The sequence below is a fragment of the Perissodus microlepis genome, chromosome 7 (genome assembly GCF_051167445.1).
Source record: "Perissodus microlepis isolate ML-2025 ecotype Zambia chromosome 7, ASM5116744v1, whole genome shotgun sequence".
Classification (NCBI taxonomy): Eukaryota; Metazoa; Chordata; class Actinopteri; order Cichliformes; family Cichlidae; genus Perissodus; species Perissodus microlepis.
Window position 1 is genome coordinate 14,814,075 of NC_140467.1, and position 25,917 is coordinate 14,839,991.

The 25,917-nt window shown below is 40.3% G+C and overlaps 2 protein-coding genes across 3 annotated transcripts; both read left to right on the forward strand.

The window, feature by feature from the left end:
- The first annotated feature begins 4,231 nt into the window (after window positions 1-4,231).
- Window positions 4,232-12,164, forward strand: sqor (sulfide quinone oxidoreductase). The gene is made up of 10 exons (XM_084933722.1): window positions 4,232-4,398; window positions 5,060-5,264; window positions 5,440-5,610; window positions 5,760-5,813; window positions 5,920-6,114; window positions 6,243-6,452; window positions 6,664-6,847; window positions 10,194-10,261; window positions 10,381-10,559; window positions 10,646-12,164. Exons 2-10 carry the CDS (start codon window positions 5,067-5,069, stop codon window positions 10,701-10,703), a joined length of 1,317 nt encoding a protein of 438 aa, XP_084789848.1. The 5' UTR covers window positions 4,232-4,398; window positions 5,060-5,066; the 3' UTR covers window positions 10,704-12,164.
- Window positions 12,165-12,480: 316 nt separating this feature from the next.
- Window positions 12,481-25,536, forward strand: ctdspl2a (CTD (carboxy-terminal domain, RNA polymerase II, polypeptide A) small phosphatase like 2a). Of its 2 annotated transcripts, none has more exons than XM_084933719.1 (13): window positions 12,481-12,819; window positions 15,085-15,296; window positions 17,508-17,643; window positions 17,804-17,950; window positions 18,141-18,380; window positions 18,523-18,616; window positions 19,122-19,233; window positions 19,353-19,439; window positions 19,568-19,630; window positions 19,731-19,810; window positions 21,603-21,729; window positions 21,868-21,963; window positions 24,277-25,536. In XM_084933719.1, exons 2-13 carry the CDS (start codon window positions 15,108-15,110, stop codon window positions 24,340-24,342), a joined length of 1,437 nt encoding a protein of 478 aa, XP_084789845.1. In that variant the 5' UTR covers window positions 12,481-12,819; window positions 15,085-15,107; the 3' UTR covers window positions 24,343-25,536. The 2 variants fall into 2 exon arrangements, with proteins under 2 accessions (XP_084789845.1, XP_084789846.1); XM_084933720.1 differs by lacking the exon at window positions 12,481-12,819 and adding an exon at window positions 12,923-13,654.
- Window positions 25,537-25,917: the final 381 nt, after the last annotated feature.

Sequence of the window (25,917 nt, forward strand, 5' to 3'; positions counted from 1 at the left end):
CACCCCTCACTTCTACAACCTGCGCACAGATACACCCCTCACTTCTAAAACCTGCGTACAGACTGTTACGGATTCAAATATTGGGGATGGATACAAGAGGAAAAACCACAATAACAACACTGGTCCGGCCGGGTTGAGTCAAACGATGATTTTAATGATCACACGCGTGGGAGATGGACACCGTACGCAGACAGCATCAGATCTCAAAATGGTGGAGCATTGATCAAACTCTTATAGCCTCTAGTGGCCCCCACCTAATCACAAAAGCCTAAACATTCACATTCTTTCTCTCACACAGTGCCTAAGCTACGACCTTGGCTCCCTGTTTATCTGCTCCCGCTGAGATGGGGCAGAAAACTCCAGTATGTTCTGTTCTCTTCTAATCAGACAAATAAGGCGATGACTTCCTGCAAACAGTATTTCTCATAACTCAGCAGTATAATGCATCATAAAACAATATCATTCATTCACAATAAACCAGCAGTCTAATGTAATGCAACTCAGCTTAACAAATGCAATAGTTATCACCTTCTTCTAATTCAGGAGAATAATGCAAACTAAAACTACATAATACTTCACCATCTTTAATTAAGGGTTTAACATGGCATAAAATAATATTATAATCTGACAAGACACACCCCTCACTCTACAACCTGCGCACAGACACACCCCTCACTTCTACAACCTGCGCACAGACACACCCCTCACTTCTACAACCTGTGCACAGACACACCCCTGACTTCTAGAACCTGCGTAATGACACACCCCTCACTTCCAAAACCTGCGCACAGACACACCCCTCACTTCTACAACCTGCGCACAGACACACCCCTCACTTCTAAAACCTGCGCACAGACACACCCCTCACTTCTACAACCTGCGTACAGACACACCCCTCACTTCTACAACCTGCGTAATGACTAGGGATGGGTACCGGTTCTGACAGGCCAAAAAGCAGCGCACATTTCGCTGCTTTATTTCGGTGCTTTTTTTTCCTGAAATGTCATACACTTTGGATTCCAGCCAATCATTTTACCTTTGCAAGCGTAGTAGGCGGGCCCAGGTACGTACGTTCTTTTAGAGCAGAGCTACAGATTAAAAATGCCCAAGGTAAAGCGGTCAAAGTCTGGCTGTACTTCACAGCAAAAGATGCAAACTCAGCACCCTGCAACAAGTGCTTTAAGGTGATACTGTGCAAAGGAGGTAACTCCTCGAATCTGATGAAACACCTGGCGACGTATAGCATTTTGTTAAAAGTCGAGAAATGAGCCGTATTTGATAGCTTGCTGCGAGACCTCACACCGAGCCCATCTACTGCGGGTGTGGTGCCTGTTATCGGACCCGGAGTTAGCAACATCCCCCAAAAACCCGAAGAGGAGAGTCCTGGTCCCTAGCCCTGCCAGTGTAGCAGGGCTAGGGGCGTAGTTACATGGCTGTCTTCTTGTTTGATGGCGGATACTCCCTTCACCCTGGCCAAAAAGGCTAAAATGACGAAAGAAAATCATCCCTACTGATTAGGAAATAATGGGGGGTTTTGTCATTTAGAGAACAGAGTTGCGCAGTTTAACAGTCACACCATTATCACAACATTAGACTTTCTACACTAAAGCAAGCCGTGAGCTTCCAGACACCACTCCTGTTTTAATCAAGCAATATTTCTAAAGGTGTAAACTGAAGTGCCACTGGGCACCTCGCTCAAATGCTGTCTCGTTTACTGAGGACTTCTTTATTAGAACATGAATGCATGGCAAACTACAGCACAATGAATGCAACACAGAGGTGCACCGTCTGTTGCATCAACATTTCAAATAAAGCAAAACAGACTAAATGCTAGAAAGCACAAGCTCCGGTTAAATAATACTCTACGTAAATAATGTGAAACTGTTTTAACAGTCATTGTTTTCACCGCTGAACATCTTTAGTTTTTAAAACGATATCACACCATATGTGCACTGCTTAAAACACAGTGTTCCTGTACTGCATAACACAAAACAGGTGTGCAGAAGGCGAGGTCGACCCTACAGGGACTAAAAGCACCTGATGCTCTCATTAGAAAGGGATCAAGGAGCTCGGAGAGACATAACCAAGGTTATTACAGTGGCAAATTTTGCTTAGTGTAGGTTGAATGTATGTCAGTCACGTAAATTTCCTTTATCCAGATTCTATTAAATGCATGTTTCTTTTATATTGTACTTATCTAACAAAATTACTTGTAATAAAATTACTTAAAGTCAGCATTTGGGTCATAAATATTTGTTTGAGTTAAGGGTGACACAGTGGTGTGGTGTTTAGCACTCACAGCAAGATGTTCCTGGGTTAGAATCCAGGCTGGGGCCTTTCTGTGTTTAGTTTGCATGTTCTCCCCGTGTCTGCGTGGGTTCAAGTTCTCTGGCTTACTACCACAGTTCAAAGGGAGTGCATGGGAGTTAGGTTAATTGGGGATTCTAAAAACTGACTGTAGGTACAGCGCGAATGGTTGTCTGTCTATGTGTTGGCACTGCACCAGACAAGCGACCTGTCCAGGGTGTACTCTGTCTCTCACACTATAACAGTCGGGATAGGCTCCAGCCTGCGAGGTGACTGCGTGGTGATAAAAACTCAACTAAAGCTAAACATTTTCAGACAACTAAAGCATTTTAGGCAAGTAGAATACAAATGAAAACTAAAGTTTGGAAAAAATATATTATATTATGTAATATACAGTATGTTTCAAACTAAGCAGCTCAATCTCTTCCTCTTGATAACATTTTCTTTAAAGATATAACAAATTTGGGGTCAACTTTAAAGAAAGGCAGGTGTGAAACATAAAAGTGAGGTCAGAGGTCAAATGTTACGTGATATTTAGAATATCCATATATATAATTTCTTATATGCTTGTTGTCAATACAAACAATGGCAGTAAGAAAATTAAATTGAAGTTGCTCTATAGCATTATTATCACTTTGACCTTCAGACCAGTCGACTGACCTTGAAGGAGAGGTCAGAGGTAAAATGTGACATGATCATTTAAATCTTTATATGGTACTCTCTAGGTTACACTCATTGTTGATTCCAAAAACTGACTATAGGTGTGAATGCCAGCGCGTCTCTCTGTTTGTGCTGGCCCTGTACCAGACTGATCACCTGTCCAGGGTGTACTCTGTCTCTCGCCCCATGACAGCTGAGATTGGCTCCAGCCCCATACCCCACCCTGAATTGGAGAATGGATGGATGGATGAAAAACCTTAGTTATAGCATTTGTTAAATGTGTAAAAATCTATTATTCTTGCCTGAAGAGGCTTTGATGGATGTGTTTACTGAGACTCTGAGTCTGCTAAGACTATGTGTCAACTGCTTTCAAAAAGTTTGTTTTTATTGTAATATCTGTACTGACACGTCTAAATCCCACCTGTAGCACATGCACTCCATACAACAGTCCTTACAAGAGTGAAGCAAACGCTGAAAATTACAAGTGAACTTTCATCATTTAAACTTTGGACTGGTTTATAGACACATGGTCCAAAAGCAGATGGTACATGGGGGTGACATCTGAAGCAGTAAAACCAGTTTGATGAATACAAAACAAGCACGGTCATGATGATAATGATGAAAACTTTTCGTTGTAGGCTTTTTGCACCAAATTTAACCTCTATATAAACATAACCCTCCAGCTTATACGTTTTATCTGCTGAGCAGTTTACGTGATAAGAATCTGCGGGCGTGCCACAGGAAAATGACCAGCCATAAACAACAAACCTACAGCATGTTGATGGTTTAAAGGGCAAACTCGTATAGTACTACTAGAAGCCTACAGTAACAGAGATGTCACAGATGACTTTATTAATAATAAAAGCATTCTCGCACATCACGTAACAAATACATTGCTGGTCCATCACCGGCTCAAAGGGTAGCACGTACAAGTCACAGTTTGTACCGTAAACAGTGCTTTCCAGGCCGACTACGTGCAGGCGGGGCGGGCATGTCCCCAACCCGCCCACACTGAGGTGCTTTCAGGCCAAAGTTAGTTAAGTAGAGTGTCAGATTTCGACAGCACAGGAAAACAATGTAACACTTAAAAAAAGTCTAAACTTTTGGGATATACGTTACCCCGTTTGCCAAAATACCCACAATAATCTATTCTGATGCCTTTAGTTTAATTAGGCTACAGTGGCTGTAGAAGCTAACACTAGAGTTTTAAACTGATGGTTAAAAAAGTCGATTGTGATTGGTGACTCGCCTGGAGTGGGCGGGACCGGAGGTGCCAACTGCAATTGGGCAGCGGGTAGGGCTTGAAAGCGGCACTGGTACCTTCTTCACTGAGAGGAAATTAGAAATTAGGTCAGACGGACTTGTTCCCAGCCTAAGAGCATTCCGCCTAAACGGACATTAACACGGGAGGTTGACAGCGCTCCTGCTGAGGTAGGCCTGTGCTTATTGACGTACTTGTGTACCCGAGCACCACGTTATCAGCTCTCTGCCTGTGCTGGAATGATTGTGCGGGTGCCAGCTTGTTACGCAGCATGCAACAGCAGCAGCACTGCCTTGAGTTCAGACTGTGCTTGGACCCGGATAGTTGAGACCTGTGTTCACGTTTGTTTTGGTGTAACAGCTCTGAGGTGGTGGTGCAGTGTACAACTTCTTTGGACCTGTTACTTTAAAGCACCGTTAAATGTTATGGTATCGCACACTGTGTGGGTTTTTTTTTTTTTGTTTGTTTGTTTGTTTATGTTTGTTTCTGTGGCCTGGTGGGCGCCTGTGTAACAATACCTGTGGGTAGAACCACAGATAAAAACCACAAAATCAAAATCATGACCTCACTACCCCCCCTCCATTATTAGTGCATGTCAGAACACTAGATATTTGGGCTGATTTGCAAATAACAAATAATGCTCAGACATGTGATGAGAGTTTGAAATCCTGCTTGTTTTATTTCCACCAGCCATTCCTGTATCAGGTTAAGCTCTTTACTTTCTAGCTAATGGGAAACAGCAAAGCAGAAAGTAGAGATTGTCATGTTTTTACCCTAACCCCAGACAGTGTAGCTGAGGCTGATCTAAAACGACCTGTGCTTATGGTTCAGACACAGGATGGCTGCACTGCGTCATCTCAAGCAGTGCCACCCGAGGGGCATTGCTATCTCTCAGTTTCACACAAGCAGCCCTGCCTCTGCCAAACAGCATTACAAAATGCTTGTGCTGGGAGGAGGAACTGGCGGTATCACAATGAGCTCCCGGATGAAGAGGCTGGTGGGAGCAGAGACTGTAGCTGTGGTGGAGCCCAGCGAGGTAAGGACACACTAGAGGATCACAGTAACCCAGCACCCACTGCAGATTTAGGCTTTCATTCATTTCATCCGTGACTTCATGTTTACATTTCTGTGCTTCAAACCTTGAAAGGAAACTTGCACACAAGCTTGTGTCAACAAAGTTTTTTTTATTTAAAAAAAAAAGTATTTTTCAGATCCACTACTATCAGCCAATATGGACCCTGGTTGGTGCTGGTGCAAAGACTGTAGCGTCCTCAAGCCGTCCCACTGCAAGTCTTATGCCATCTGGAGTGAAATGGGTGAAATCTAAGGTTCAGGAAATTAACCCAGAGACAAATACTGTACGCACAGATGACGGGACTGAAGTAAGTTTGCAACAGGAAACTGTAAAGTTATAAAATGGCTTAAAAACACGTGTGTGTGTGTGTGTGTGTGTGTGTGTGTGTGTGTGTGAGAGAGAGAGAAGCTGAATATTATTTTAAAGACCTGACATAAACTCGTTTTCTCCCTACAGATCTCGTATGAATATTTGATTGTGGCGCTTGGTTTAGAGCTCCATTATGAGAAGGTGAAATCACAGGGTTTTTTTTTTCCATTTGTTTAATCAGCCTCTGCCAATTTACATCTTAAGAGATTTATAATCATACTTTTTTTGCTGTTGTTTTTACTTGTAGATCAAAGGACTCCCAGAGGGGTTTGGGCACCCAAAAATTGGCTCTAACTACTCTGTCCAAACTGTGGAGAAAACGTGGAAAGCATTGCAGGATTTCAAAGAGGGCAATGCTGTGTTCACTTTCCCAAATACTCCTGTGAAATGTGCTGGAGCGCCACAAAAGATCATGTACCTGTCAGACGCCTACCTCAGGAAGGTACTTGAATCTTTGAGATCCATTCAAGAGACAATGTTGAAAAATCAAATGTGATTTTTTATTTTTTATTTTTTATTTTTTTTCAAATTTGATGATTGTTTTTTTTTTTTTTTCTGCTTCAACTGAAGACGGGCAAAAGAGCAAAAGCCAATGTGATCTATAACACATCATTGCCTGTGATCTTCGGGGTAAAGAAATACGCTGACTCACTGTGGGAGATTGTGAAAAAGCGTGACCTACAGATTAACCTGAGGCACAACCTGATTGAAGTGCGCGCAGATAAGCAAGAAGCTGTGTTTGAAAATCTTGACAAACCAGGGGAAACCAAAGTTATCGAGGTAACTGTAACAGCAACTTTCACTTTTGTTTCATGTATAAATGTCCTTTTTAAGTACTGATAAAAAGGGTGTTTGTTTTTGGGGGGTGGGGGGGGGGTTGCAACCTGTTAGGCTACACATTTTCTCTTTTTGCATCTTAATATCTAAAATATTTGAAAAAGAAACCCCAGAATAACCAGAATTTTTTTTTTTTTTTTTTTTTTTTTTTAAGTATGAAATGCTTCATGTTACACCACCAATGGGACCCAGCTCGGTGATTAAAGGCAATCCGTTGGCCGACGAGATCGGCTGGTTGGATCTGAACAAAGAAACTCTCCAACATACCAAGTATCCAAACGTGTTTGGGATCGGAGACTGCACCAACCTTCCCACATCCAAAACCGGAGCAGCTGTCGGTAAGTGTGTTGTGCACTTAGGTTGAGCGTTGCGCCGAGTAAAGTCTGGAAAACTCTGCTCATTCATTCCACAGCTTCCTCTTGTGTGACCTGCTTGGACTTTTGGTTGGGTTTTTGTATTTTTATTATTTTTAAAGCCACTATCTGCTGTATTACACAATCATTTGTTGGAACAAGACTATAAAAACACCACCACACCCAGTGAATTTGTTTCTGTGGGGACATTGCTTGTTTTAGTAGGTTGGTCAGTGTGTCAGGTATCGTTTTGTGAGTTTGATTGGATCCTTACATTTCACAAAGAAGGTTTTCTTTTTTGTTTTGTTTTTTTGGTTGTATTTGGCATGAACAGATGGTACAAAGCTTTAATCCTGCACACTTGGCAAATTTTGGATTTCCTGTGTCATTGCAGCCAGTGCAATCTCTGTTAATAATAAACTACATTTCAAGCAATTCAGCGCAGACTTTAGATTTAACATATCGTGTCTCATCACTTAAGGAAAATATCCACACTTTATTGTGCAGTAGTTTCATTTTTCAGTGTGGAGACAGATTGCCAGGTTAGCTATTCTTCCTGGATCATCCTGCCACGGTCACACGCGATGAAAGGATTACGTGAACAGATGTTCTCAGGTGTTTTAAGCCCACGTTTGGACTGGACTAATCAGGCAGAGTCGGACATGTCCTGAAGCCACTCCAGATTTGTCTTGTTTGTATCATTCAGGCCATTGTCGTGCAGAAACTTGACTCTTCATCTTAGTGTTCGGTTGCTGTGCTCTGGAACTGGTTTTGGCTGCTTTCCTTCCTTCAGCTCCAACCAGGCTGAGACGTGCTGACATTAAGGCTGATATGAGTCGGTGATGAGCAGCGGCCGAGTGTTAAATACATGGTCTGTTCACTTCTGACTGGATAGTTCAGTTTGGAGTTCTTTAAAAGCTCTATGACATACTTTACAAAGCTGTCTAATGGCTTTTTACTGAGAGTCACTTCTGTGTAGCTGGGGTACTATACTGTTGTCCTTCTGGAAGGTTTTCCTGTGAAGAGCATTTCCGTTAAAGTGATGTTTGAATCCATAACCGAGGAGTGTCCTGCTTTGTTGCTCAGCCAACTTTACCAATAGAGTTCTACAAAGAGTTCCTCTGTTTTTGTCCTGAATTGCAGTTTGAATTGGTGGATCTTGCAGACACACGTGTGTGTGTGTGTGTGTGTGTGTGTGTGTGTGTGTGTGTGTGTGTGTGTGTGTGTGTGTGTATAAAACATGTTTTTGCTTAGTCATGGTGGGGTATGCAGTCTGAAGCGACTGTATACCTTTGTAAATGTATCGCTCACTGCTTTTCTTTTTTCAGTCTAGAGGATGTGGGTGTTTTTAGCCCCTCTAACAGTTGTAGTGTTGACATTATCTGCCGGTCAGTCCATCTGTCTGTCCTTGGGTGAAGTTTGATCTGGAGGGAAGTGTGTCGGTAAAATGCTACACAAGGTGAACAAGTTTCAGATTTATAGTTAAATCTTAGGTTCAGAGCCACTTTGTTTCTCTGAAGGTGATCTAGTGAATATGGATCTACTCTATGCTGTCTTTTGGGTGTACAGGTCGAAGGCATACACAATGGACGCACTTGAACAACAGATCACTAACTATAAATTCTTCAGATTTCGCTGTAGTCTTCTTTAGGATAAGAGCTCAAAAGTTTCATTGCTGTTTGCTTAATTTGGAACAGTAACTGCTGTAAGCATCTCTGGCTTCTGATTGGTTAAGATGTTTTAACAAGCAACCTGAACTTGTTAAATTTAGTTGAGGCTAATGAAGTCAGAGAGCACAGTAGCCTTACATGCTGCTTGCTATGTTTGAAGTCTTTTATTCTTCTGCCACATTTCTTATTTTGTAACAAAGACCTCCGACCGCCTCAGAGTTGAGACTTTGACTCGTGGCCTGCCCACTTTGCATCGCCACAGGTCATTATGCCTTGATGTCAACTAAATGTTCTTGACTCTCTGATGTAATCACTTCCTGTGTGTACTCCACTTCAGGCTTTAATTCCCATTTAAGAAATGGACACACCCTCAAGTTGCTTAATAGCTGAATAGTCCCCGTATATCGTTCCCTATAAGCTTCTATGGCAGTAAGAAACATAGTTTTAAATGGTTCTTTGTAGTATTATCACTTTGACCTTCAGATCAAACTATTAACATTGAAGGAGAAGTCAAAAGTGACATATTTTAAGTCTTTATACAGTAGGGTTCTATATATCAACAATGCACACCAAATTGTAAGAATCATAGATTCTAGATTTTAAGGCATTTTTGTCAATTTTCAACCAATAAATCATTGAGTTGACCTTAGTGGATGGAAGCAAAATTTTAATGGTTTGTTAACATGACCCCACTCTACAGCCCTACAAAGTTTTATCAGAATACATTCAAAACCTTTTTGAGCTAATGTGTTTACAGACAGACTGATAATACACAAAGGCTCTACCGAGAAAAATAACCTCATTGGTGAAGGTAAAAACCAAGAGTAAAACTCACAGCTATGTGTAAGAGTCAGGGTAAAAGCATTTCCACACACAAAGTGTAACGCAAAATCAAGCGATTCTGACTAAATGGCTGTGTAGCTTTAAGAAAACCACGTATGACTGGGGGACCTTCAGTTTGCAAATGAGAATAGAGGTTGGACTCTGGAGCAATGGGCAAGGCCCAGGTGGTCCGAACTGGATTTGCCCTGTTCCAGAGCAACAGGTATGACAGGGTAAGAAGATAGGTGGGTGAAGTGATTCACTTATCTTGTTTGGTGCCTGCTGTAAAAGTCAGTGGGGGCAGTGTGGTGATCTGGGGTTGCTTCAGTTGGTCAGTTTCAGCAACATTGTGTGTCCAAAAGTAAAGACTGAATGACCAGGCTTTTCCATCAATGGCATATTTTCTTCTACATACTTACAAATGGAAACAATTTATTTGGCTCAAATTGAGGTTGAGGGAGCATGGGACATTGTTTGCCCTGGATTGGCCACAACAGAGTCCAGACTTTCAGGATGTGCTGGAGAACAGTTTAATCCCATCATCAATGGAAGCTCTTTACAAAAAAAAGGAATGTAACTCTGGATAGAAATGAATGTTGTGGTGTTGCACAAGCTTATCAGAGCTAAAGATAGTCCAACAAAACGTGACTTTTGTTTTTGGTTGAGCTTTGTAATTGTCTGTATGTGCAGGTCACCTCAATGATGGTGTACATTTTAGGACCTACAACAGCTTCCAGCAAACTTGACCAAGATAAACATGCTGGTGTAATTCAGTTTATCGAATAAGGACTCGTTGGATATAAGCAGAATTTAAACTCTTTTTGTTTGTTTGTTTTTAGCGGCACAGTCTGCCGTCTTGAGCCGAACTATCAGCAAAATATTGAAAAAAGAAAAACCAGATAAGAAGGTAAGTGTGACAGCTATGATTCATGTGTTTAATTTTCTATATGGTAAAGCTGCTTCTTAGGAAATACGTCTACTGAAAAACACACAAACTGATAATCTGTCCTTTTCTTGTTTATTTAGTATGATGGGTACACTTCATGTCCCTTGGTCACAAGCTACAACACAGTAATCCTGGCAGAGTTCGACTACAACGGACAACCGCTGGAAACGTTCCCCTTCAACCAAGCCAAGGAGAGGCGACTAATGTACCACATGAAAGCAGATGTGATGCCTCACCTCTATTGGCATGGCCTTCTTAGGTATGTTTACAGTTAATTAACAGCAGTTAATTAGCAGCAGTTAAGCCGCTACAACAACAGCTTTGTCTTTATTTGTCTCACGACAGGGGGCTGTGGGGCGGACCAGGACCTTACAGGAAAATCATGCATCTTGGGATGAAATGAAACCTCATCTTCAGTTTGAATCTGAAAGGAAATTCATTGTGTAATCATCTACCCAAGGGTGGACACGCACATGGATAAAGGAGTAATGTGAATGTTTTGAACATCATGATTAATCGGTCTCACAGAAAAGCTCATTTAAGTAGCGTTTTTGATATTACTGTGGAATTAAACGACTGGAATGATGGAGTGGGTCTAAACTGCTCATAGATCAGCTGGGGGGTTTTTTTGTTGTTTTTTTTTTGGTTTATTGGTACTTTTGACAGCCCAATGAATGGCCGGTCGAGATGCTTTCATAAACCAGAGATGGGGCTTTTATAGGGACCGAGAACAAAAGTTTGTAGAACACTCTTACTCCACACCTCTGGTGTGGAAGAATATAAAATTAAAACTTCACATGCGAATGTAAGTTCGATCATTTCAGTTATGTGCTTTTTTGTTTTGTTTTTTTCAGTTATAGTTGGTCGGCATTGGCAAAATTTATATAGTGACATTAAAAAACCAACTCTAAATTCAGATTATTTCAGGGTAGCCTTTAAGCACAGCATATAAATATTACTCTTTCCCAGATTGCTACATTTAAAACCGTGCACATGTGTGCAGGTTAGTCATTGTGCGTGAGATGTGTTCAAGTCTTTGGCTTTATTTAGAGTTTTAAACTAATCAAGCTACCACACATTGTGTAGGATTTGCCATTTGGGGTGTTTGAACATTAATATGCAGGCTACAACAAGTGCTTTTTCTTGCATTTAGACGTCAGTGTCTGAAGTAGAGTTTTGTACATGATGATTTTTTTTTTTTTATTAGTTCTCAACTGAGGTGGAAACATCTTGGTGGCTGTACAGTCAACGCTAGCTTCATTGTATTAAAACAAAAAAAAATTATCCTATAATCATTAAAATGACTGAAGCTTATGAAACCTCACGTCAGACTGTTATTGCAGGATAATATGAAACAACAAATGAATTGTTTTGTTATTGCATTAATTATTACTTCATAAAATTACAATATTGGACTTTAATGAGCAGCTTTGATTTGAAATGGTTAAATCTGAAAAGCGGTTTTCAGACACGGGAGGGAGGCAAAAATTTAATTGCACACTTGTGTAAAATTGCCCGTATGTCCTCTGAAATAAGAATATGATAGGCTCTCAGATGAAGACACTTTTGATAGGACTTTTGCATAATCTGAATCATCTGTTTTACCTGATCACTATCAATAGACTTTGATGTGTACTTGTATAAAAGTTGGATTTAATTTGCAAAATCCAGAGACCTGGGTCACTGGATTCAAACGGACTACTCTTTATTCTTCTCTCTGCATGTTAAAGGTCATCAGCAGGACTACACTTCTTATTGCAAACTGGCAGAATATGTCTTCAGTTCGTGATCACATTTCCAGCAGCAGTTTAATGTCAACGTTAAAAACATCAATAAATGTCGGAAACTTTCAGGGATATTTAAATGACTGTCTCGGATTTCGTGAATGTCCAGAGTTTGGTTAAATGCCAAGTTTAATTCACTTTCATTTTTGCTCCTTTCCGACTTATTTGATTTTTTTCCCCAACAAGAGATGATCTAAATTTGACTAAAAGCTGAGCCTGCTTTTAGTCAAATTATACAGTATAATGTGGAGAAGCTGCTTTTGTTTTGTTTTGGGATTTTGTTTTTGCTTTTTGCTTGCAAGATTTTTGAAAGTATTAAAACGTCTGAACCATCCTGGCCACTGTCCTACAAAAAATGCCAATTTGCAGTCCAAACGTTCAGATTCGGCTTAATTAATACAGGATTCTTGCAGTCACACAACAGCACCAGCAGGGATAAAGTGTGACGGAGAGCCCGGGTCCAGCTGCGCACATACTAAAGCCATTTTCCTGTTGACTGCGCTCGCCACGTTGGTTCACCTACGTGTGTGTCACATTCTTCTGCGCACCGCAACGTTATGTTTGTGATGAGGCGGGAAATGGCGTCCGCAGACATGGTCGATCTGTGACTAGCTACCGAGCGACGGACACAGCTGGCGGCAACAACCACGGCCCGATCTTTGTCCGTGGCCGCCACGGTCGTGGCCGAGAGCTGACAACGCTGCGGGACGTTTTGAAGAGCTTCCTAGATCATCGGTAAGCATCGAACAACGTCAACATGTAAACAAAAAGGCTTGTCCCCCCGTGAAAGCCTGACTCCTGCTAGCTAGCAGCTAACGTTGGCTACCGAAGGGGGCGTAGTCTCAATTGCTAAAGATGGTTACGGGAGCGAACAAAATGACGCGTTAGCCACAGCGAAGTTTGCTTTAATTACCTTTATTTCACTGAAGGATTAAAGAGTAATTTCCATATTACCTATAGATATGCTGTCGGAAGACACACTAGGGGAGTTTTTTGAAGCGGAGGGAGTAATGTCACGAAATGGCTTTTGCTGCCTTTGGCGTTTTGTTAGCTTGCAAGCTAACTATAGTTTGGTTAACGTTAGCCACAGAACCCACTGACAGACAGCGCCTGTTTTACGCTAGCATTAACAACAGTTCTGTTAAGCCTACAGGTGTCAGTTCTGACTACGTAAAGTCGGCGGTGGGCCAAATAATGCGGGGCATCAGCGTCAGAGCGGTGTTGTCTGTGTAGTATTGATGCTAAATGTCAGCGGTTGGCTAACGTTAGCGGTAGCTGACGTCGTCGGCGTTAAGGCAGCCCGTCTGATGTTACATAACGACAGACAGCGGTGCTGTTTGCTGTCAGATCTCATTCAGCAACAACTGAGCAAACATATATAAACACAAAGCCTATCCTCTAAGCAGCAGCTAACCTCGGATAACCCGAAAGCTTCATATTTTTGCTAACTTCTGGTGTTTACCCCGCACTCCGCTGACCGGTCCGGCTTACACGATTTTTTTGTTTTCATAACTTTTCTTTCATTTATACCGGAGTCGAGTGGCCGTGACAGCTAAAAGAAAAGGCAAAGGTATGAGTTTCATCTGAACTAATTTGATGAGCTTCCTTAACACAGTTACTCAATTGTCTGCACACATTTTGACTAGATTGGTGGTGAAGTGTCCATAAATCGTGGGTTCTCGTTGCACAGCTTTAGCACGCCAATAAAAACGCATTTGACTGTATCTGCGAAGGGAGACAGAATGAGGATGTGAAAACTGTAAACATAAATAAATACAACTTTAGGAACTTGCTTCTTTGCTATAGTTAACTAGAACCACACACTGTCATGTCAACGTATGTGACCTGTATTTACACGTATTTCATAAAACAAGAATTTGCGTTAGAAACTGAGGGGAATTTAGAAGCTGCATCAGTGTTTTTCGTGCATTTAAAAAAAAAAAAAACCAAAAACAAACTGAAACACATTAAAGAGGTTTTTGGGTAGAGCTTAAAAAAAGATGGTTAGCTTTGTGGTGTATTTTTATTTTTTAACTGGGGTTTTTAGTATTATTTTGTTTATAAAATAAGCAAGAAAGTACATAGATGAGGTAACTCAGAGTCTTAGCCCTTGCTGTACTTGCATAGTAACGCCCAAAGGCCAATTCTTTTTATTTATTTTTTATTTTTTTGAAAGCCAGGAAAAACCCTGACACAGTTTGTCTGCCGAAGAGAGAAGTTGCTATATCCTGCTCAGCACAAGTCCTTGTCAGGATAAGAAATGTGTGCTTTGTGTTTATGTAAAAAGTCTTGTCTTGTATGATATTGGCTGCCCAGCAGATCTGAAAACCTATCAGGATTTTTAGGCACATGGTTGGAGAGGAACTTGTGCAATTTCCTGCTGTTTCTGACCTTTTGGTAATCAAAAGCCCTTTTGATACTCAAGTAAATTAAAACACTTTGTTTTTGTTTTTTTTGTTTTTTTTAAAAAGTACAAATTAAAAAAACAATTAAAATAGTGATAATTTTTACGTTTTTATCACAGTCTAGGTTTTTTGAGGGCTTTTTCTTGAGGGGGGGAGAGTTTCATGTACTTGAGTGTAACTTGCATTTTTGGTCATAAGTAATGGGGAACTGCACGATTCCTGTCAGAGCGGTAAAGCACACTTTTTTTTTTTTCTTTTTTTTTTTTTACCATTTATGGATGGATTGTGTTTACTGTTATCTGTGGAACTTGATGTCTTGTAGTAGTAGACCTCTTGCAGGAGGTATTGAAATGCACACTTTTTTTTTTTTTTTTTTAGAATTTTTTTATTATTCAGATTTTTTATTATCCACTCCCTTACACTCAACAGTGGAAAAACTGTTCCTGTGAATATTTTATTTACATTTAAAAAATGCGAAATGTTCAGAGAAAATCTGATAATATTACACAAAGGATTGAGTGTCTACCCTTTGTGTTTGAAGTGCAGTGTCAAAAACGCTCAGTCGACTTAACTCCATGTTTTCCTTCCTTGTCAGATTTTTCTATGTGACGTTGGTACATGATGAAGCTGAGAGTGCGTAAAGCTCCTCAGCAGCCGAGCGTAGGCCATCAAACCCACCCGTCCCAGGCCAAAAGGAAACACTGTGAAGTGGAGCCATCGCCGGTGAGAGGTCGAGGCAAAATGCAGAAGAATGAGACAGGCCTGTTCTCCACTATCAAGAAATTCATTCGTGGAAATGCAGTCAAGGTAGGCACAGCTTTTTTTGTTTTATGTGCTTCATTCTAATAGTACGCCGCAAGAACACACACAGCTACTTAAAAAAACAAACCAAAAAGCTGATAAAGGGAAGCTGTGTCTCGCATGTAACTGTTAGTAGTGTTTTTAGAGATCGAAACAGCAGGTTTACAATTATTTTAAGTCTGACTCAAATTACTGATGGCCACACAAAAGTTAGATATTTTTGTCTTAGACTGCCATAACCTCCTATAGGCTTCAGTGGGTTAGTTTATTTTTTCCACGTTGTTTAGTTTTACAGTTTTCACATAGTGCTAGTTTTCTTGGTTTTTATTTGTTTTTTTTTTAGTTTTCATTGTAAATTTTTGTTAATATAACACAGGTGATGAATGTCAGGGGCAAGATCTAAAAAGTTCAGAATAGGGATTATAATACAAGCACAGCGTTCATGCTACGCAGGCATGTCAGCCTTAATAAACACATACACTTATGCATCCTAAGGTGTATATTAGTTCAACACAGCCAGGTTTTCTTTGTGTCTGCTGGCTTAACAATACCTTAAACCCCAATCAGAGATAAACTTAAGCTTTCTGCTTGCACGCTCATGTAAAAGGGGCGGCGTTTGCCCACATCCTTTGACTCTTCTGCACAAAAATGGTTCGATTTAGCACCACTCGTTCCAATCAGAGACATTTTACTCTGTAAAAAAACATGAAAATATCACAGTAAAATGCAACACTGCCACTTACAGGAATACAAGAAAATGCAATGCTGCAGAAAATCCCCAGATCTGAGTTCATGATCATTATTAGCATACTGAGGAGTAAAGTAAACATGTTAATATCTTTGCTGTTTTTTATTTCCGACCAAGCAGCCACACGTTAGAGCTTGAAACCTTTAAAATGCATCTATTAAATCATTAGAGGTTAATCTGTGTGTTTGACTCTGTCTCACAACCTAATAAATTAGACATGGAAATCAGTTTAGTTTGCCACCAGATTAAAGTGAAATCAATTTTATTGATTGAATAGATATCCTGTTTGATAAACGGCCTAATAATGTAACCATAATCAGTTTTCTGGTCTGTGTTCTAGTAACTGAAGTTCCAGCAGTGTAAAACAGGTAGAACAGAATGTAAAAAAAACATGTAGACATTTTCTGCATCACCAGCTGCATGCAAATGCAGTGACAATGTCACACATTCATTTCAAAGGAGGGCTTCATTTAGTGGTGTTGGGACAGTTTGACTTAACAAGTTGCATTGAGTTGAGTGTTGAGTGTTCTCCTTTTGCCTGTCAGTCAAAGCACTTTGCACACTCTGTTTTTACCCCTCAGCCATAAAAGGTCCATGGGGACCTTGCAGACAAACCTGTGTGTGTGGCATGCGCACACACGGGTTTGTGAAAGTGATAACTTGATAATGTGCCATTCATACCATAGGTGCATGAATTTCAGTGACCTCGACCTCAAGGTCAGAGGTCACTGGGAGTTTGATTCATAAGTGCATCTACTAGGAAGCTGAGGGGTAGCACTGGCAGCTGCCAAAATTCAAATTTTATTGTCACATACACAGTCATGCCAGTATTGTTATCATTGTTATGTCCTTAGAGGGGTACTACAAAGCAAGTTTAGTGGGTTAGTGAGGTATGTCAGTGCACTGACCTTTAACAGATCATCCTTCAGTTTTCTTCCACTTATAGTGGTGAGACAGACTTGAGGCTATCCTAGAGGTCATGGGGTAGAGATGGAGTGTACCCTCGACAGGTTGCCTGTCTATTGCAGGGTTGACCCACACAACCATTGACAGTCACACTCAAACCTGCAGCCAATTTAGAATCACCATTTAACCTAACATGAATGTGTTTGGATTGTGGGAGGAGGCTAGAGTCCACGCAGACACAGAAAAGGCCCCGGGCGGCCAGTGGATTCAAACTTAGAACCTTCTTGTTACGAGGTGGCAGTGCTAACCACTGAGCACCGTTCCGCCCCAGAACAGAAGTCGCATTTTTAATCAAATGTCATCACATGCTTGTAAAACATCCACATTGAGAAATTAAAGATGCGCTTTCTGTGGTAATGTCATGGCAACTGCTTTCAGTGCTGCTAAATATATTTTGCATTGCAACATGTTAGCGATTTCCACACTGAAGAAGTTAAAGCTGTGGAAAAATTGAAATTATGTACATTTGTAACTGTGTGTGTGTGTGTGTTGTTTCTTTTTAGGTGGAGCAGGATATTCCTGCCAAGCGGAGTCGTATTGATTGTAATCCCGACGGTGATCTCATTACTTCAACACCACAGACTAGAGGTCTCTCTAATAAATCCGTATCCAGAGTTTGCCGGAAAAGTCCAAATAAAGGTATGACAGACCAGTCTGTAGAAGCTGACCATAACAATTCACATATCTTTCATGTATATACTGCAGTTTTATAGCTCTGTCTTAAGAACCCTAAAAATTTTACAATAGTGTCAACAAACTAAAACAATGTCATTTTTTCCCCCTCCTTTTTCTTCAAAAGACACCATGACCTGCCATAGTAAACCAATTAAACCAAACGGTAAACTGGAGGCCCCCGTCGACTCAACAAGCAGCCCACCACGCACCACCCTCCTTGGAACCATCTTCTCCCCAGTCTTCAACTTTTTCTCACCAGCAACTAAAACTGGTAAGAAAGTCCACAAGTATTCTGTAGCCGATCCACAGGTAATTTAGGCTGAATTAAAAAATAATAAATAAATGATAACAAAGCAATCATGCTGAAATATCATAAACTGAATGGTTTTAGGGTTTTTTTTTCTGAAGAACCTGCGATATATGACTGAAAGCCATATCTTATTTGTATTCCCTCTGTTAAGCCACTCCTGGCTCTGATTCTCCCGGCCAAGCCATGGAGGCAGAGGAAATCATGAAACAGCTGGACATCGAGCAGGCTGAAGAGATGCCGAGCAGCACTCTCACATCCACCCTCACATCCACCGAGGGCATCGCTCCGTGTCACACTGCTCCGATTTTACCACAGAGGCTCCACATTACCTCCGATACAACCATAGAAGAAGGAGAGATCGTCACTGAAACTGACATGCCCCCGTTAACAGGTACGACCACTCACATTAGGCCTAATCCTCCTTGAATTTAAAACTTAATTCACATAAACAAGGACAACTTTACAGTAGAGGCTTGTTATTTCTCAGAATCATTGCATTTGAATTTCTCTTAAATCTTATGTGTCTCTGTCAGCTCCTGGGTGTATGCCAGATGGCAGCTATCCACACTCATTACCTGCAGTTCCAGCAGAACCCTCATACGATGAGGACTGGGAAGTTTTCGACCCGTAAGTTAATCAAATTTTTTTTTTTTTTTAAACAAACTCTAAATTTAATATAATTCCTTTCAGTGTTAATTAAGTAAACATTAATAGACTTAGTGCTAATAGAATAAGTGCTGCATTGTTGTTAAATTTGAGCTTGCACTTTGGGCAGCAAACCCTGTCTTTGTTGAGTTTTGTGGTGTAATTCCACTTGAAATCACATTCAAGGTGACTTTGTATGCTGGTGTTGAGCTTCTTGTGAAACTTTCAGCCACCTGGTGGCAGCAAAACCACACTTTTAAGTCTGCGCATGGCTCTGTGTTTACTTCACTGGAGGATACTGTTTGCTCATCCCCGATTCCCCCAGTGAAGATTAAATATTCTCTTTGTTTTACTTTATTTTTTTATCCAACATCTATAAAAGAAACAGTGAATGAGTTATATTACTATCAAAGGTTCAACTGGGACATTTAAATACTTGTGATTTTTGACTGTTGATATATTTCCTTTTGGTTTCTCTAAATTTGAGGTACTTCTTCATCAAGCACGTGCCTCCGCTGACAGAAGAGCAGTTAACACGCAAACCGGCGCTGCCTTTAAAAACACGCAGCACACCAGAGTTTTCTCTTGTCCTTGATCTGGTAAGCAGCGAAATGTCCCTTATGCTTTCATCTCAAAATAAAATAAAATAAAAAAAGACTCAAATTGAAGACAAATTATTTTTATTTTATTGTTGTTTTTTTTCTTCTCTTGCTTCCAGGATGAAACTCTGGTTCATTGTAGTTTGAATGAGCTCGAAGATGCAGCTCTGACATTCCCCGTGCTTTTTCAAGATGTAATATACCAGGTACAGGTTCAGCATCATTCCCCAGTTTAAGAGACTCACGTTTTTATGGCTGTTCCTAAACCTTCTGTCTCTTGATCTATTTTTTCTTCTTTTTTTTTTTTTTTTTTCTTTTTTTTTTAAACCTGCAGGTGTATGTTCGGTTGAGGCCCTTTTTCAGAGAGTTTCTCGAGCGCATGTCTCAGTTGTACGAGGTAAGAGGCATCTTTTGTTAGAATGCATACGACGTTTGTTTAGTCTGGCCTGCTCTCAGATTCAATATTAGTCATTTATTGCTGTCCATTAAAATTTCAGATTATTCTCTTCACTGCTTCAAAGAAGGTCTATGCTGACAAGTTGCTCAACATCCTGGATCCGAAAAAACAGTTAGTAAGGTCAGTGGGAACGTGCATCCAAAGATGAACTCTGCCTGCTTTGTAAGATGTCTTGTAGCTGTAGAGTAAGAGAGGAAATGAACAGGATACAAACCTGTATTCATTCCATCAGAGTTCACCAGCTTTATTCTGTAGTCATCCTTAGGAGAAGATCCAAGATGAACATTTAAAATATCGCTCTTGACACAGGAAAAAAAAAAGGAACTTCCTTGCTTTTTATACCAGGTGTACTATCCAGTATTCAAGTTCTTTGTGTTTCCTTTTCCAGTAAAACTAACAGCAGGTTTTCTTTACTGGAAAAGCCATAAAGCTCCTCCCCCTTCCTGATTGTGTTGATTTTGTAAACAAATCCTTTGAAGATTCATGTTTGGACTTCTCAGCAAGCTCCATTGTTGTTGTTTAGGCTCTCTGTTAGAAGAGGTTCAGTTTATCAGGCGACCAGCTTGGTTGTGTGTCGCTCCTAAGCAGAGCCTATGCACAGCTCTGGAGAGTCATGAGGGGAAAAAATCAGTATTCCCCAACTAGTAAGGCTTCCAGCTGTTTCGTGTATCTGAACGGCAGCAAAACTTTGAGCTCCGATCTTTACATCCTCTAATTGCACCTACACCGCAGCTAAAGCCACCCTTTTATTAGCACTTGCTCCGACCCAGCCAGTCAGGATGCTGATTAAACATAGACCTAAACCTAAAAAAGCCAGAAAGGATGTATCAGATGACGATGTTAGCAACGAACTCGAAACCGAGAAGATGGAAGAAGCTAGCGCCCAACAGACCAAGACTAGTGTTCTGGCCGCAACTGAGTTGCAAGTGATTTTGGGGTTGCTGGTAGTCGCTGGAAAAACAGTTGCTTAAGGTCCAGTCACACAGGTTTGCAGAGTGGTTAGTAACTCCCTGGCAACAACCTGTTGCTAGCATAAATGTGCATTCCCCAACTGATTGGCAAAACCCTCTTTGTGATTGCTTTGGCAGCTGCAGTTGTAGTTTGCATGGAAGTCGTGGACCTCTCTACAAATGCTGTTCAGCAGCTCTGCTGACTGTAGTGAAGCTGTGAAAAGTGTAACACAAACCAGAAATTGAGATCATTTGCCTTCAAATTAAAAGTTTGAAGTTTGCCTGTAGCACTGAGCCAGAAATCATATTTTAAAGATTTTCTCCAATTCTAGTTAGCGTTGCACTTTTCACCATTTTGCTATTGCTGGACTTGCTTGGACTAAGTCTCTTTTTTGCAAATATTATGTATCAAAATAGTGTCTTGTCAATCACGAGTTGTTAGCCAGTAAGCATGCAGTTTCCCAGTCATACCCACCTTGCATTGGTATTTTGGCAAACTGATGGTGGGTGTCATTCATTTATTTATTTATGATTAATATTTGAAGGTCATCACTTGCACATAAACATGCAGCTTATATCATTTTTCTCACTCATTCAAGCACAACCAGCATTACTGATTTGGTCCTCTCAGCGTGTCCAGAGTTTCATGAATATATTATTCTGAAAGCACCATTCACTCCCTTTTCATTGTTTCAAACAAACAGATCTGAAATACCTGTCGGGACGCTTGCATTTGTTTTTTTTTATTTTTTCATGAAACATTTATTTCTTCTCCTTCTGTCACCTTACCGCCAACCTCGGGACAAATGCACAGTGTAAATCATTTGTGTATTTTTTGCTTCGACCCTTTGAATTTTTCTGTAAGCATCATTAACTTCACCAGAGCTCTTCTTCCTTTGGTGTTATTTTCTCAGAATAAATCTGTCATGCTGCATTTTTCTTTTTTGCTTTCTTTCTTTTAGACATAGACTATTTCGTGAGCACTGTGTGTGCGTTCAAGGAAATTACATTAAAGACCTAAACATTCTCGGGCGGGATCTTTCCAAAACTGTAATAATCGACAACTCACCCCAAGCCTTTGCTTATCAGGTAAAGTTCTTGCACCAGAAATTATTTTATTATTAGTTGTTTATTTGTTTTTTTAAATGAATGAATTCATTTTAAACTGCACTTTTATCCATGATTTTGTGTCACATTGATCTAAACACGCATTTTTGTTTCTTTCAGCTTTCCAATGGAATCCCCATTGAGAGCTGGTTTGTGGATAGAAATGACAACGAGCTTCTAAAGCTTATTCCTTTCCTCGAGAAACTTGTGGAGCTGGTATGTACTTGGACTTGTAAATATTTGCATCTGTGCATTCACACCAGTGGAAAATAACCACAGCTGGCAGTCTGCTGTCACTGTTCCACCCACTCTTCACCACACACAGAGTTAGCTGTGTAATAAACTTACCAGTTTTATATTTAGTTTTGCTAATAGAGAACATATAAACAAATATGTGTAAATTATTTAAACAAACCAGTTAAGTTTCTTACTTTGCTACTGATTCATTTAACTGAGTTTCAGTCTGTATATCTGCATTGGTTCCTGCTCCACATGGTTTGAAAACCACTGCACTGTACCAACAAAATGCTGCGTATGGCTGCTGAAATCGCAAATTTTGATTGGCTAGAAAGCTGTAGTCTAACTCTTGGTTAGATAACAGCTGTCAGTCAGCTGTCGATGGCTTAATTTGGTGCCAGGTTTAGTTTTGTAACCAATGCATTTAACCACAAAAAAGGTAAGTGTCAACTCAGTCAACAACGCTCACATTTTAATATTAGATTTTTTTTCAAAGCTTTGTAAGTGTATAAACCCAGTCAGCAAAGAGAAGGTGGTCTGAGAGGTAGTGCAACCAAAAAAGAGCAGAAAATAAAATGGTGCAGAGAAGTTTTAGGTAATGTGAGTAAAGCAGAGGAAGACGGACGTGAGAGGCAAACATTGCTATTAACACAGCACTGTGTAACATTAACTCTGCTGGATTGACATGCTCAGTAATATCATGATTAGAGCTGGGCAATAAAACGATAACATTATCATGCAAAAGGTTTACTCAATAGTGATATCAAACATGGTCGGTATAAAATCGATAGAGCTCACTCCATCCATGTTTTGACGGACAACACAAAAGGCCATTGACAATAAGTATTGCCAAGACAGTCATGTGGGTAGAATAACATCAAAGCCACACAGGTTGGGTTGACGTACACGGGGTAGGAGAGACAGCCGGCAGCAGCACATGAGCTTATGTTTGGGCTGCTACACGCATTGCGCTAAAAGCTCGGGCAAGGTAAAAGACGACATGGCAACAGAAAATGAAAACTCAGAGCAGAGCAGCGTGCGCTCCAACACTGCAAACTGTGTTGAAAGCAGGTTTCCACAAAGACAGGTGACAAGGCATGATGCCAGTAAGCAGAGTCGAAAATGTCAGATTTAAGAAGCTGATTAGAGAAACTGAGCCTGTTACCAACTTCGTGGCTATAAACGTTTCTCTCAGACGACTTGATCCTGCTACATGTGGAGAGAAGAGGGAGAGATGAACAGCTTTTTACTACCACAGCGGATTAGTGGTGGAACGAGTCACACATCTGATCCATGACTGAGGTCTAAGGAGCTTGGAAAGAAAAAAGTGTCTGGACTTCTTTAAGTTGCTTGAAGACGTTTCACCTAGCCCCACCTTATCCTGTGATTTACTGAGGTCAGATGGCCCAGGCTGTGAGTGGGCATTAAAGCGTCTGGCGTCTCATTAGGGGGTCCATTGTCCCTCTTCAGGGGGACACTCCCACAGGGCTTAAATCTGGGACTCTCCACCATTTGACCCTAGAACTGAAGAAGCTTCTTGGATAAGAGGTGAAACGTCTTCAAGCAACTTAAAGAACTCCAGACGCTTTTTTCTTTCCAAGCTCCTTAGACTACAATGACCTGGATGACTGAGAACCTTCACAGACATCCATGACTGAGACTCCCAGTGATACAAAAGTAGAACACAACTGAGTGTTAGTTTTGCTTATGTTCTCCTTTTATGTATATTTGAAAGTTTTTAAAAATTTGTACTGATATGTTTAGTATTTTCTGTTTGTGGAGTTAAAATGCTTTACCTCTATACTGTATTAAATTTTTTGTTGTAATAGCTGCTTTATTTTTTTGGACCTGACCAAAGAATTTAGTGTTGCAGTTCGTTTTTGTTCTTCTGTAACACTTGAAGGTTTTTCCTTGTCAGAAAACCCATGTTACATATTTAAAATACAGTTGTACAATGTTGCAGCGCATTTATCATGTTCAACGGCTCAACCGTAAATTTTAACATCTCATTTAGGTGTAAAAGGGAACCTTTGAGCTTTACGGAAGTAGGGATGTTAATTTTAACGTGATATCAGTATCGACTGATTTGAAAAGAAAATATTGTAGATTTTTCTTAGATCCCCCCCCCCCCCCCCCCCATAGCAGCCCAGCTCTAAACACAGTGCATTTAGTGAAAGTTTGTCTTTACTTGTTTCTCGTGCAGAGAAGAAGACATCCTGAATGTGTGATCAAAATGAAATTTTAATAATTTACAGTTTTTAAATCAGTCTCACCTTGTCTGTCTTGTCCCAGAATGAAGACGTCAGACCGCACATCCGAGAGCGGTTTCGTTTGCACGACCTCCTCCCTCCAGACTGACGTGCTAATGTTCATTTACAAGATCGCAGTGGAAGAAGGAAAAAAACAAACTGACTCATAGAAGGATGTATTCAGTGGATTCAGCTCTGAATGGCAATGCTGCATACACAACATTGCCATTATTATAATTTTTTTAAGTCATACAAAAAAAAGAAAAAATGAAAATTATGTTCGAGTCCACAAAAAAAAAGTCCTGGATGTTTTTCTACACACACACACACACACACACACACACACAGTGAAGGCAGACTCAGAGCAGAGGTTTCTTAGCTCACTTGTTTTCAGTGCGACCTTGCAGACGGCCTCCTGGAAGGTATTTTGTCATTTGACAAAACTGAATGTCACACAGTGTTGGATTATAAGGACATTGTTGGTTTCCTCCTGACCTCCAGTGGCCAGTCAAACCTGTAAAATATTCACTCTATTTGCCTGTAAATATATGTACATAATTGTTTTGTTTTTTTTGTTTGTTTGTTTTTCTCTGAGGTTTTTAAGTCATTTTAGTTTCACTTCAGATTTTAGTATGTACTCTGACTCGGTTGCTTTTTTCTTTTTTTAACTGATAAAATGTTGTTTTGTTTGAACTTGTTGATAAGCAGCTGCTTTTCTGTTGTATGCCTGCATAATTCCTGTGATGCTTTACTCCATTACATGCAGTCGTCTCTTATAAGGTGCAGTTTAAAAAAAAAAAAGAAGAAGAAGAAAAGAAATGAGTATCTTTGGGAGGAAAATGTTTCTGAAATAATATTTTAAAGCTATGAAATGTAAGATAGACTAGGTTCTCAAATGAATACCAACCCATAATGGCAGAATCTTAATTTTGGAGATTTTTATTTAAGAGTCCGCTTCTGGTTGCGACATTTTGATCGTCCTCTTTGACAGGAGGGGTGGGGTGGGTGGGGTTCAGGCATCTTGCACTTTGACATCCAGCCCTTTGTAAGTTGATGTAAACTCTTGTCACTTTTCTACACAGGTGTGTATCGCCTAAATTTGTTATGTGGGGGAAAAATGAAATTGTAGCACCAGCAAATTGCCAACATGTTTGCTTTGAATCTTCTTTTCCAAGACGTCTTGTATGTGGGATCTTTGATGTAGGAGTCACGAGTTTTATTGACTTATTGAATGATCACTCCTGGTGTATTCAGTGTTACTCAATGGTTTCCTTGAAAATAAATACATTTTTATACGACACAAGGCTTCCTAGCAGTAACTGAGATTTTAGTTTGTTCAGCAACACTTTTTTAAAGCTTTATTTTTTATTTATTTATTTATTTTTTGCCTGTCCTGTTTGGCTCTTTTGCCATCAGAATTATTGTCTAAAGGCAAAGAAAGATGCCCAACGGATTTACTTTACCAAATTGACCATCCCAGCCTTGCCGTAATGGTCCATTTCATTCACCTTTTATTGTTTATTTTATTTTCACTTGCTGAATACGGGACAGACTTGACTGGGGGAAAGAAGGGGAGAAAGAAAGAGGGAAAGAGAAACAGCTGAGAAGAGGGACAAGGGCAAAAAACAAAAACCAACAGAATGGGCAGAAAAAAAAATGCATCTATCGATCATCTGGATCACCT

Excerpts from the sequence above, each read along its gene's own strand:
- sqor (XM_084933722.1), top strand. The coding sequence starts at position 5,067 with ATGGCTGCACTGCGTCATCTCAAGCAGTGCCACCCGAGGGGCATTGCT. Across the intron at positions 6,453-6,663 it reads GGGAAACCAAAGTTATCGAG|TATGAAATGCTTCATGTTAC; the intron begins GTAACTGTAACA and ends TTTTTTTTTAAG. Across the intron at positions 10,262-10,380 it reads AAGAAAAACCAGATAAGAAG|TATGATGGGTACACTTCATG; the intron begins GTAAGTGTGACA and ends TTGTTTATTTAG.
- ctdspl2a (XM_084933719.1), top strand. The coding sequence starts at position 15,108 with ATGATGAAGCTGAGAGTGCGTAAAGCTCCTCAGCAGCCGAGCGTAGGC. Across the intron at positions 18,617-19,121 it reads GACTGGGAAGTTTTCGACCC|GTACTTCTTCATCAAGCACG; the intron begins GTAAGTTAATCA and ends TCTAAATTTGAG. Across the intron at positions 19,631-19,730 it reads GCATGTCTCAGTTGTACGAG|ATTATTCTCTTCACTGCTTC; the intron begins GTAAGAGGCATC and ends TTAAAATTTCAG.